Here is a 13,684-nt window from a genome sequence, read left to right as displayed (position 1 = left end):
TCAGCGCGTTCAGAATATTGTTCATCTGATTAACACTTACTTTAAATTCCCAGTCGAGATTTGTGTCAATCTTAGATTTAAATCCGAAATCGGTCACAATAACGCGGCAATTTTGCTTTATTTTGTCCCCTGCGGCTGTTGTACAGACAGAGCAGACTGGAGTTGAAATTCTATCCGGATTATTTAAACCAAGCCTGCTGGAAGTAGAGCGCTTTCACTGATAGAATAGAATGTATTGGAATCTGGGGTGTGAGTGAACTCACTGAGTGTAGAACACCAGGCAAAGCTACACCTACTGCCGACTGAACCCACACATAGATTTCGGTCACAGATATTTCTCACTAGAAGTGATGTCTGACCCCAGTGTTTTGCCGAGTCTGGAATTATCATGTTAGGCTGTTGAGCATTAGAGTGCTGTACAAGGTCTTTAATATTGTATAATAAGTATTAACTAGAGGTGAACCAATATTGTTTCAATTAGCATGCATGTTTAGTATTTTTAACTATACTATCCAAAAAGAATATGTCACTAAAACTTCCTTCATCTCTGGGGAATTTACTGTGTGGGTGCTGTTGTTTAGTTTATCTATGGATAAGCTTTTTTCTCATAATATGTACCTCATTAATAAAATTACTGTTCTTTACTACGCATTGAAGTGATGTGGAATGTAAATGTTGTTATCTTGAATTTTAATAGCGTCATGTAGCGTTTAATGAGATATCGGGACTGGGTTCTCCATCGCCTTCCGCCTGCAGCTCCTGTACAGACAGAGCAGACTGTAGTTGAAATTCTAATAGGATTATGTAAACTGAGTCTGTTGGAAGTTGAGCGCGTTCACTGTTAGAATAGAGTGTATCGGAGCCTGGGGTGTGAGTGAACTCACTGAGTGTAGAACACCAGTCAAAGCTGCACCTACTGCCGACTGAACCCACACACATTTCTGCCACAGATATTTCTCACTAGAAGTGCTGTCTGACCCCCGTGTGAGAGAGTGAACTGATTTATTAAAAAAAACTTTATTGAGCATTAGCATGTTGGATAAGGTTTACAAATATTGTATAATAAAATAGTAACTAGTGGCGGAACCAATAGTGTATCAATTAGCATCAACCATTATTGCAATTATAATTAAATAAAGTCTCCAAATATTGTTGTTCGTAATATTTCCTAAGTCATTGCAGAAATTGTTCTGTGAGTGTTGTTGTTTAGTTAGTGAATATCTTCAAAATTATGAGCTTTTAATATTAAACTATTTTTTGTACATTTACATGCACAGACTGATGTAATAATGACGCTTTCTCAGTCTCCGTCCACATGCCCCATACTTTTCATACAGAATCATGTAGAATTTAATGAGATATTGGAACTTATTTCTCAATTTCCCTCCACCTGCTCCATACTATTTTTTCAGTGTCATGTAAGGTTTAATGATATTTCGGGATTTGTTTTTCAATCTCCTGCCAGATGCTCGATATTTTTTGCTGAGGTTTTTGGTCGGTGACTCCGTTCATTTTCTCTCTGTTTCCAGTGTGTGTTTGGTTATATTTATTAATCTCCACCAATAACAAATGCTGGTTCACTGACAGGGAAACGTTATCTCACTGTTATCAGATACTTTGTGAGTTTAACGAAATATATTTCTGTGGTTAAATTTATTATTTTATAAAACTGATTGGATACTAAAATCCTGTTTTGTAGATAATTTAAAGAACATTTTCTGCAAATCATAGAACGGAGAATAAAGCATGAAATGAATCTCACTCCCTGAATCATTTTCACAAATCGCCTGCTGATCAAATTCAATCTGAAATAAACAGTCATATTTTATTCAAATGTGTCATTCATTGGGATCGTATGAAGTGAATATTGAAATGCTTTATGCAATTCGAAGAATTCTCATTTAAAACATATTTTGGGTTGATTCATTTTAAATTCCATCAACTAAAAATAGGGAAACTTTACCCATTTCTGTCAATGTCATTCTATTCAGATGTAAGAATATTTTACATCTGAATAGCACTTATTTTAAATTCCCAGCTGAGTCTTGAGTAAAATTTAGTTTTTAAACAGAAACCAAGACACTACCGCAGCAGTTTTGTTTTGTTTTGTCCCCCTTGGCTCCTGCACAGACAGAGCAGACTGGAGTTAAAATTCTAATCGGATTATTTATACAAAGCCTGCTAGAAGTAGAGCGCATTCACTGTGAGAATAGAGTGTATCAGAGTCTGGGGTGTAAGTGAACTCACTGAGTTTAGAATACCAGTCAAAGCTGCACTTACTGCCGACTGAACCCACATACACATTTCTGTCACAAATATTTCTCACCAGAAGTGCTGTCTGACCCCGTGTGTTTCAGTGAACTGAACTATTTTAAATAGTTTATTCAGTATTAGAACATTGGAGAATTAATTTCAATATTGTTAAATACTAACTAGACGTGGAACCAATATTGTTTCAATTTGCATTAATTAACAGTATAATCATTGTTAAGTTTACCCTCCAAAAAATGTTACTGAAATTTCCAAACTCTCTGGGATTGTGCGTATTGTTGTTTAGTCAGTGATGATCTTCAAAATTATGAACATTTATCTGAAATTAATCATTCTATTTCATATATTTATATGTAGTGTTTAATGAGATTTCGGGACTGGTTTCTCAATCTCCTTCCTACTGCTCGATACCTTTTGCTGAGTTTGTCGGTCGATTACTTCAGTCATTTTCTCGCTGTTTCCAGTGTGTGTTTAGTTATATTTATTAATCTCCTTCTTTAACAAAATCTGGTTTACTGACAGGGAAACCTTCTCGCACTGTTATCAGATACATTTTACATTTAAAGAAATATGTTACCGTGATTCATTTTATTTGATATAATAAAACTGATTGGAAACTAAAATTCTGTTTTGTAGATTTAAAGAACATTTTCTGCAAATCATAGAACGGAGAAAAAACATGAAATGTACATCACTCCCTGAATCATTTTCACAAATCGCGTGCTGATCAAATTCAATTTACAGATAATGGGCATATTAATGTGTCATTCATTGGGATCGTATGAAGTGAATATTGCAATGTGTTATTTAATTTGTACAATTTTAATTTAATATATATTTTGGGTTGTTCATTGATTTGAAAGTTCCATCAACTTCAAATTGCAAACAATTGTTCAACTCTGTCTGTGTCAATAAACAGGTGTATTATATATTGCATCTGATTAACATTTACTTTAATTTTCAGAGGAGATTTGTGCTAAATTTAGATTTAAAATCGAAATCGAGCACAAATTCCGTACCAGTTTGCTCTATTTTGTTCCCTGCGGCTCCCGTATAGACAGAGCAGACTGGAGTTGATATTCCAGTGGGGTTTAAAACCGAGCCTATTGGAAGCAGAGCGCATTCACTGTTAGAATAGAATGTATCGGAGTCTGGGGTGTAAGTGAACTCTCTGAGTGTAGAACACCAGTCAAAGCTGCACCTACTGCCGACTGAACACACACACACATTTCTGTCACAGATATTTCTCACTAGAAGTGCTGTCTGACCGCATGTGATACAGAGAATTGACCTATTTTTTAAAAGATAATTTGTTCAGCGTTGGAGTGTTGGACAAGGACTATATATATTGTAAAGTTAGATATTAACTAGAGGTGAAACCTATATTGCTTCAGTTAGTAATCATTATTAATTGAGCTCTTTTCAAGTACACTCGTCAAAAATGATGCTATTGAAATATCCTAAACCTCCCTAGGATTTGCTGTATGAGTTTTTTTGTTTAGTTAGTGAGGATCGTCTAAGCTATGAGCTTTTTATATTAAATTAAGCTTTCTATTTCATACATTTGGATGAACAATGTCAAGTAATAATTAATGTTTCTCAGTCTCTTTCCAAATGGTCCATAACTTTTCTACAGAATCATGTAGTGTTTAATGAGATAACGGGATATATTTCTCAATCTCCTTCCACATGTCCCATACTTTATATGCTGTGTCATGTTTTGTTTAATGAGTTATAGGGACTTGTTTCTTATTATTCCTCCAATTGCTCCATAGATTTATATAGTGTCATGTAGTATTTAATGAGATAGCGGGATTGTTTCTCTATCTCATTCCACATGTCCCATGCTCTGGTAGCTTTGTGTAACAAATCCTGATTTTGTTTGTATATTTAACTACGGCAGATAGCGATCAGAGCACTTTGTCCTGTTCTTGTCAATATTCGATGCGTCTTTGTTGATTTTCTAACCATGGTAACTTATATCCAGGCACTAGTTAAGGGCTATGGAGATATTTTGTTAGAAATTGCACTTTGCACTGTTAATGCTCAGAGTCGGGATTGTTTGGTGTGAGCTCCTTCTGGTGTTTTACTGGAGGTTTTAACGTGCAATTAAAGATTTTCAATTCATTTGCTTCATAAACCCAACGGGAACTCATTTAATTGTGAATGTTGTTCAAGTTGGACTTGGTATAGTTTAATATAAAATAATTTTTTGTAATTCTCGACACACCTGATAATCTGACAGGAGAAGAACTTTCATATAAACGCTGTGTATTGACCCTATTTTGTAATCTCACAATCACCAATTCTAACAGAAGCGTTGAGTTTTTAAAGTTTTTGAGTAAATACAGAAAGATTATTCCCACTAGTCTGTCAATGGATAACAATAAATGATGAATGTGCAGGACAGGAGAGTGTTGTTCAGGACTGCTGAGGCTCTCCTGGAGTGGAAGCTTGTAATGCTCTGTCAACTTTTCAGAACCCGGACTTGAACGAGACCAGAGAGATTCTGTTTGGAAACTGCTCTCAATCAAGAATCCTTGACAAACGCAGCTGAGGACAAGAATCGGTGTCACTTTGTCTGTAATATATAACCTAGGGAATAGAAAGAGACCAGGTGATCTGGAGGGCAAAATATCATCAGCGGGATGGGGAGCAGGTCAACACACTGTCTCTAGTATATAACATATAGAATAGAAAGAGACCTGGAGAACCGTGGGACACAATTTCATCAGGGGGGCTGGGAGCAGGTCAACGCACTCTCTCTAGTATATAACATTTAGAATAGAAAGAGACCTGGAGATCTGTGGGACACAGTATCATCAGGGGGGCTGGGAGCAGGTCAACACACTGTCTCTATTATATAACATTTAGAATAGAAAGAGACCTGGAGATCTGTGGGACACAATATCATCAGGGGGATTGAGAGCAGGTCAACACACTGTCTCTAGTATATAACATTTAGAATAGAAAGAGACCTGGAGATCTGTGGGACACAGTATCATCATGGGGGCTGGGAGCAGGTCAACATATTGGCTGCATTTTAAAAAGGAGCAAAGATTAACCAGTAAATGAGAGGACCATTAACCGAACATCATTAACGGGTAAAATGATGGACCAATCGGCGAGGACAGGTTACAAGAGAATTCGCTCAGCTGGAACCTATTGAGGAACAGCTAGCACAGAGATAGGAGGTGTGAACCCGTCTAACCAATGGTTCATTTTGATTTGTTTCAGAAACTTCCAATTACAACTTTATGGAAGCTTTGACGTTTCCACATGGAAAACATTGAGTTAAACTAAAAGGCTCTGAAACTCATCACACAATAAGATAATCTATAATTTAATTTAAATTATACTAATATTCCATCCTGAACTTTGCATGGGAATCCTATACTTCGCTACTTAAAATCACTGTGAGAGCGCCTTCAAATTCGGCTGCACCCAAAAGTTTGTCACCATCCCCCGCATAATTCATGATGACATGCAAGGCATTACACTGACCAATGGATCCAACACAAACCCAATTCATGTATGGATCGGTATCAAGCAAGGCTGTTTTATGGCAACAACGTTCTTCTCAATCTTCCTTGTGGCAATGCTCCATCTCACCCTCAGTAAGTACCCTGCTGGAGTGGAGCTAATCTACAGAACAAACGGGAAACTGTTCAACCTCTGTCACCTCTAGTCCAGATCCAAAGTTGACCCATCCCCTGTCATTGAGTTACAGTATGCAGACGATGCTTGCGTCTGCGCGCACTTGGAGGTCGACCTCCAAACCATTGTGAACACCTTCATGGAAGCTTACGAGAGCATTGACCTTACACTAAACATCCATAAGACAAAGGTCCTCTACCAAGCTGCCCCCGCCACACAGTACTGCTCCCCGATTATCAAAATCGATGACGAGGCCTTGGACAATGTGGAACACTTTCTATACCTCGGAAGCTTACTGTCAACAAAGGCAGATGTCGATAACGAAGTCCAACACTGCCAGTGTGCCAGCGCCGCCTTCGGTCGCCTGAGGAAGTGAGTGTTTGAAGACTGGGACCTCAAACAGAGCACCAAGCTCATGGTCTACAGAGCAGTAGTGATACCCGCCCTCCTGTAAGCTTCAGAGACATGCACCATGTACAGGAGGCACCTCAAATCCCTGGAGAGATAAAACCAACGCTGCCTCCGCAAGATCCTGCCAATCCATTGGCAGCATAGACACACCAAAGTCAGTGTTCTCGCTCAGGCTAACATCCCCAGCATCAAAGCTTTGACCATGCTTGAACAGCTCTGATGGATGGGCCACATCGTCCGCATGCCTGATACGAAACTCCCAAAGCAAGCACTCTACTCGAAGCTCCGACACGGCAAGAGAGCCCCAGGACACCCTCAAAGCCTCCTTGAAAAAGTGCAACATCTCCACTGACAATTGGGAATCCCTGGCACAAGACCGCACAAAGTGGAGGAGAAGCATTCGGGAAATCACCGAACACCTCGAGTCTCTTTGCCAGGAGCAAACAGAAGCGAAGCACAAGCAGTGGAAGGATCGCACGTCAACCCGAGAACTCCACCCACCTGCCCCTTCAACCATCGTCGGCCCCACCTATGACAGAGACTGTAGGTCCATAATTGGACGAAGCAGTCACCTGAGAACTCAATTTTAGTGCAGAACCAAGTCATCCTCAGTTCCGAGGGACTACCTAATATGAAGATGAAGAGCACTGCAGCTGTTAAAAGAGCTGCAATGCTCATCATCACCACCGCCTGCTCAGGGCAACTACACACGGGTAAAAAATTGTCAGAGCACCGTCACCAGTAACTTTCAGGACTAAGGGGAAAGGGCAGGGGACAGTGGCTAATTGGATCGCATTTCAAAGAGCCTGCACAGGCAGGATGGGCCGAAAGTCCTCCATCTGTGCTGTGTCATTCTATGATTCTACGAGGAGCAGGTCCATCACCACCGCCTTCTCTGGGCACCTAAACACTGGTAATACATGGGGCCCGAGCACTGTCACCACAAGGAGAGAGTGTGCCCAGGTGTCAGTGTGTGTTTGTGTGAAAACAATTCTCGATAAACTGTTGGCACTTTACAAATGTCAGCTTGCTACATAGATTGTATTTGAGGTTTTATAAGTAATGAAGAACAGATGAAATCACAGGCCCCGTTTCAGATTTTCACAACGAGACTGGAATTGTTACCCCACAGTTCATTGTATGTGTGCGTTTTCTTTCTGACATTTTTATTAATTTCTTGCCCCAGCGAACTATAATTCTCAATGTCTCATTTCAGGCAGACCTGGGAACAGTCAGGCTGACCCGTCAGGTAATCGCTTTTCATTTTTACTTTACCTGGTATCTCTCTGCTCTGATCCATCCCATTGAATATTGAGGCTGGGTGACAATCTCAGCGTCTTTTCGATCACCGATTAACCAGCTCCTCGCGTGTCCATCGGACGGGAAGATTGTTTCCCGTGGACTGTTACTAAAGATCTTTAATTCCAGCTGAGAGGCGGCTGCTCCCTTCATGCAGAGCGACAAGAAACGGGGCCCTGAAGGGCAGAGTGTGAAGGGCCGGCTCCACTGACACTGCTGCCTGTCCCACAGCAGCTCTCACTTTCCACCTCACCAATCAGTGCTGACATTAGGATCACATGACCATCCAGCCACGCCTCTTCCTCTATTGTCTCCGGGGATTGGGGGGAATTTCTTCCAATCCTCACTGGGGCTGAGCTCGCACTACCTTGGCCAATCGGTACTGATCATGATGGACAGCTGACCATTGCAACCACGCCTTTTTCTCAACCTCTGGAGGCTGGAATATATTCTGAGCCAATCGCCACCCCGACCCCGTGGGAGCCGCTCTGCTGCTGGGAACTTCCCGCTGACTCCCGGTTCCCTGCTCGTTTACATCGTTAATTAGTATTTTCCTCTCCCTTTTGCCATGTTTAATATTTACTCCGGGTTTTATTCGGGGTCTGGGCACAGCCTGATGTTCCCACTGATTCCTCACATGGTCCCTCTTGCCTGGTGAATGGGGGCGGTCCGTGCGCTGGGAGACTGTGGGTTTTATACACTCTAACCGCTTGTTGTTATTTCTGATATTTTACAGAGACGGTGAAGCTGAGACTGGTGAATGGGGGCAGTCCGTGCGCTGGGAGACTGGAGATTCACTACAGGGGACAGTGGGGGACTGTGTATGGTGGTCTCTGGGACCTATGGGATGCCGCTGTTGTGTGCCAGGAGCTGGGCTGTGGGGCCGCGCTGTCAAGACCGGGCGGGGCTCACTTTGGGGAAGGGTCCGGACCCATTGTGACGTGGAATGTTCACTGCGGCGGGACCGAGGCCACTCTGCGGAAGTGTGATTCGGCTCAATGGGGTCACTATTCCGGGTCACACTCCTGGGATGCCGGCGTCATCTGCGCAGGTAAAAATCTTTCTTCTGTCTCTCATCTCCCACCGCCCCTGATCATTTACGGAAGAAAGCGGAAGTAAAATAAACAGCGTCTGTCCATCCCCGGAAAGCGAGAGATTATAATTCCAGTATTCCCTGGTTATTATTAAATTTATATTATTAATATTAGGATTACTGTTTGTGTTAAATTATATTACTTATCTATATATATAAATCGGTACATCTGTCTGTCTGTCTGTCTGTCTGTCATTCTGTCATTCTGTCTGTCATTCTGTCTGTCATCGCCTGTGCGTCTGTCGGGCTATGCGCTCGAAAGTTACAGGGCGTACCTACGCGCGCGTTACCTCCAAAGAAAGCTTACGCTTCCGAGACGGTTTTAAGCGTATTTACGTTTCGGCCGGGCTAAAATCGCGCCCGCGGTATCTGAAAAACCTTCAACGTTCCGCTCATTAGCATCTCATTATCCGCTCATTAGCGACAGAGTGACCTCGAGGTCAACCAATCGTACGGCGGCTTGCTGCCGCGTGCGGCCGGGCCCTCCTACGGTCGAGTGACGGGACGATTGACCAATCCTACGCTTTGGTCACCTGACGGTCGACCAATCGGTGCGTGTGTGGGCGGGCCTTATCGTCCTGAACCGAGGTGAGTAGCTGCCATCTTGCTTCCATTCTTTTTCCTGCTTTCTGCATCTTTGTTTTCAAATATACATTTCCAGCAAAAGAAAATTCAATTTATTAAATTCTTTTAAAATAAATCACTCATTTGTAAATATTTTGTCTCACCTGAACATTCTTTTTCCTACCTTTGCCCGTTTTTTTATTAGGCCTGAAAGCCTGGGCCTTTCATGCCCAGCCAGGCCCGAGCTAGGTAACTGGGCTGCTGCTAAGCTCCTTACCACACACCGCCCCCCCCCCCAGTGTCACGTTACCCGGGGCAACGGCGTCAGCCACGAGGGTCAGGGTGCGCGCGCAGCAGGAGCAGGTGAGACTCTGTTCCGCGCTCGGCTCGGGCGGGGAGTGGGGGGGCGGGGCACTCGAGGGTGCGGATCGGGTTACCCCAGCAACGGGAGTGCGGGCCGGCTGGGGCTTGGGTAGCGCGGCTCTCGGCCGGGGGGGCGGGGCTTGGAGAGCGCGGCTCCCCGGGGGGGTGGGGCTTGGAGAGCGCGGCTCTCGGCCGGGGGGGGCGGGGCTTGGAGAGCGCGGCTTTCGGCCGGGGGGGCGGGGCTTGGAGAGCGCGGCTCTCGGCAAGGGTGGCGGGGCTTGGAGAGCGCGGCTCTCGGCCGGGGGGGGCGTGGCTTGGAGAGCGCGGCTCTCGGCCGGGGGGGGGGCGGGGCTCGGAGAGCACGGCTCTCGGCAGTGCGGGGCGGCGCGGCAGGGTTACCCCGGCAATCGGGCGTGGCCGTGCCTGTCTCTCAGCCTCAAGCCCTCCCTTCCTCCCTCCCCCCCCACCCTCCCTCCCCCCTCCCTTCCCCCCCGCCCCCCCTTCCCCCCCGCCCTCCATCCCCCTTCCCTTCCCCCCCGCCCTCCCTTCCCCAAGCCCCCCCTTCCCCCCCGCCCTCCCTTCCCCCCCTCCCTTCCCCCCCAACCGCGCTCTCTCTCTACCCCCCAGTCGCTCTCTCTCTACCCCCCAGTCGCTCTCTATCTTCCCCCCCCCCAATCACGCTCTCTCTCTCTCTCTCTCTCCCCCCCCCAGTCGCTCTCTCTCTCTCTCTTCCAACAACAACATGCCCTCGAAAAAGCCTCGGCACCGCCAGGCACTTCAGCTAGTCTATATATATTAAAGGTTACGTCTGTCTGTCTGTCTGTCTGTCTGTCCTTCGGTGTGTCTGTCCGGCTATACACTATAAAGTTATAGAGCATACCTACACATGCGTTACATCAAAAGAAAGCTTACGATTCCGGAACGGTCGTAAGGGTATTTATGTTTCGGCGAGAAAAAAATTGCACCCGCGGTATCCAAAAAACTTTCAAAATTCCTCTCATTAGCATCTCATTATCCGCTCATTAGCATCGAGTGACGTCGAGGTCGACTAATCGTACGGCCGAGCGACCCGACGGTCCACCAATCACTGCGTGGTGTGGGCGGGTTCTTGGCGTGTGTGGGCGGGCCCTCTTAGAGTCGAGTGACGGGACGATTGACCAAACCTATGCTTCGGTGACCTGACGGTCGACCAATCGGTGCGTGTGTGGGCGGGCCTTATCGTTCTGAACCGAGGTGAGTCGCCACCATCGTGATTCCAAACTTTTCATTTCATTTTCCCGCTTTCTGCGTCTATAAAAAAAAAGTTGCTTTTTAAACACATATTGTTTTAAAAAAAAGTTAATTACTTTCTAATCTTTTATCTAATCTCTTTAATTTTCCTACCTTTCCCCGTTTTTGCAGGTAGCCCTCGAAGCCTGGGTGTCTGTTGCCAGCCATGCTGGACGCTAGGCAATTGTTTTGTGGCAAGCTCACAACACCCCTCACCCCCCACCCCCCCGCCCCCCCCCCCCGCTGGGCCTGATTTCGAATCAGTGGCCAGCCATCTTGGTAAAGGCTGGCTGGGCTCACTGCAAGCTCCTGGCGCTTCATTCGGGGTGGGGGGCGGGGCTCGGGAGGGGAGGGGGAGCGGAGAGGGTTAGCCCGGCAACCGGGCCCGGCCAGCCGCAATCGGCCGTCTCAAGCTGCCTGGCCCGGCCTCGGGAGGGCGGGGCTCGGGCTGACCGGGGCGCTGCGCTCGGCATGTCAGTGTGTGGGGCGGCACGGAGCTCAGTGGAGCGATCGCCAGCAGAGAGGAGAGCCCCCCTCCCTCTCCCCCATCCCCCCCTTTCCCCCCTCCCCCCCTTTCCCACATTTCCCCCCTCTCCCATCCCATTTTCCCCTTTCCCCCCCTTTCCACACCTCTCCCCCCTTTCCCCCTCCCCCTTCCCACCCCTCACCCCCTTTCCCCCTACCCCCATTTCCTCCCCCTCCCACCCCTTTCCACCCTCCCCCCATTCCCCTCCTCCACTCCATTTCCCCCAACTCCCCTCCCCTTTCCCAACCCCTCCCCCAATTTCCCCCCTCCCCCCTTTCCCCCTCTCCCCTCCCCTCCCCTTTCCCCTTCCCTTTCCCCCGGACACTTTCCCCCCTTTCCCTCCCCTTTCTCCCCTCCCCTTTGCCCCCTTCCCGCCCTCCCCTCCCTTTTCCCCCCTTCCCCTTCCCCCCTCCCCTTCCCCCCTCCCCTTCCCTTTCCCTCCCCTTCCGCCCATTCCACCCCCTCCCCCCTTTCCCCCTCCACTCCCCTTTCCCCCCCTCCCATCCACTTTCACCCCCTCCCCTCCCCTTTCTCACCCCCTCCCCCCTTTCCCCTCCCCTCCCCTTTCCCCCCTCCCCTTTCCCCACTCCACTTTCCCCCCCTCCCCTTTCCCCCCTCCCCTTTCCCCCTCCACTTTACTCCCTCCCCTTTCCCCCTCCACTTCCCTTTCCCCACCTTCCCCTTCCCCCTCCCCTTTCCGCCTTCCCTTCCCTTTCCCTCCCCTTCCCTCCCTCCGCTTCCCCCTTCCCCCTTTTCCCCCCTTCCCCCCAGTCGCGCTCTCTCTTCCCCCCAGTCGCGCTCTCTCTTCCCCCCAGTCACGCTCTCTCTTCCCCCCAGTCGCGCTCTCTCTTCCCCCCAGTCGCTCTCTCTCTTCCCCCCAGTCAGTCTCTCTTCCCCCGCGTTGCTGTCTCTCTTCCCCACAGTCACTCTCTCTCTTCCCCGCAGTCGCTCTCTCTCTTCCCCCAGTCACTCTCTCTCTTCCCCCCGTCGCTCTCTCTCTTCCCCCCAGTCGCTCTCTCTCTTCCCCCCAGTCGCTCTCTCTCTTCCCCCCAGTCGCTCTCTCTCTTCCCCCCGTCGCTCGCTCTCTTCCCCCCAGTCGCTCTCTCTCTTCCCCCCAGTCGCTCTCTCTCTTCCCCCCAGTCGCTCTCTCTCTTCCCCCCAGTCGCTCTCTCTCTTCCCCCCCAGTCGCTCTCTCTCTTCCCCCAGTCGCTCTCTCTCTTCCCCCCAGTCGCTCTCTCTCTTCCCCCAGTCGCTCTCTCTCTTCCCCCCAGTCGCTCTCTCTCTTCCCCCCAGTCACTCTCTCTCTTCCCCCAGTCGCTCTCTCTCTCTCTTCCCGCCAGTCACTCTCTCTCTCTTCCCCCCAGTCGCTCTCTCTCTCTGTTCCCCAAGTCGCTCTGTCTCTCTCTTCCCCCCAGTCGCTCTCTCTCTCTCTTCCCCCCAGTCACTCTCTCTCTCTTCCCCCCAGTCCCTCTCTCTCTCTCTTCCCCAAGTCGCTCTGTCTCTCTCTTCCCCCCAGTCGCTCTCTGTCTTCCCCCCAGTCGCTCTCTGTCTTTCCCCCAGTCGCTCTCTGCCTTCGCCCCAGTCGCTCTCTGTCTTCGCCCCAATGGCTCTCACTCTTCACCCCAGTCGCTCTCTCTCTTCCCCCAGTCGCTCTCTCTCTTCCCCCCAGTCGCTCTCTCTCTTCCCCCCAGTCGCTCTCTCTTCCCCCCAGTCGCTCTCTCTCTTCCCCCCAGTCACTCTCTCTCTTCCCCCCAGTCGTTCTCTCTCTTCCCCCAGTCGCTCTCTCTCTTCCCCCCAGTCGCTCTCTCTCTTCCCCCAGTCGCTCTCTCTCTTCCCCCCAGTCGCTCTCTCTCTTCCCCCCAGTCACTCTCTCTCTTCCCCCAGTCGCTCTCTCTCTCTCTTCCCGCCAGTCACTCTCTCTCTCTTCCCCCCAGTCGCTCTCTCTCTCTGTTCCCCAAGTCGCTCTGTCTCTCTCTTCCCCCCAGTCGCTCTCTCTCTCTCTTCCCCCCAGTCACTCTCTCTCTCTTCCCCCCAGTCCCTCTCTCTCTCTCTTCCCCAAGTCGCTCTGTCTCTCTCTTCCCCCCAGTCGCTCTCTGTCTTCCCCCCAGTCGCTCTCTGTCTTTCCCCCAGTCGCTCTCTGCCTTCGCCCCAGTCGCTCTCTGTCTTCGCCCCAATGGCTCTCACTCTTCACCCCAGTCGCTCTCTCTCTTCCCCCAGTCGCTCTCTCTCTT

At 48.3% G+C, this 13,684-nt stretch overlaps 1 protein-coding gene across 1 annotated transcript in view; it reads left to right on the top strand.

Annotated features, from left to right (window-relative positions):
* LOC147098119 (scavenger receptor cysteine-rich domain-containing protein DMBT1-like) overlaps positions 1 to 13,684 on the top strand; it is a 271,073-nt gene that overhangs the window by 210,317 nt on the left and 47,072 nt on the right. The window contains exons 7-8 of the mRNA XM_085970825.1: positions 7,556 to 7,588; positions 8,375 to 8,689. Coding sequence (XP_085826951.1) covers positions 7,556 to 7,588; positions 8,375 to 8,689 — 348 coding nt within the window. The remainder of the gene's footprint in view (positions 1 to 7,555; positions 7,589 to 8,374; positions 8,690 to 13,684) is intronic.

The sequence above is a fragment of the Somniosus microcephalus genome, chromosome 30 (genome assembly GCF_052327205.1).
Source record: "Somniosus microcephalus isolate GS21.2 chromosome 30, FLI_Smic_1.0, whole genome shotgun sequence".
NCBI classification, from domain to species: domain Eukaryota; kingdom Metazoa; phylum Chordata; class Chondrichthyes; order Squaliformes; family Somniosidae; genus Somniosus; species Somniosus microcephalus.
This window is presented reverse-complemented; position numbering and strand designations above follow the sequence as displayed.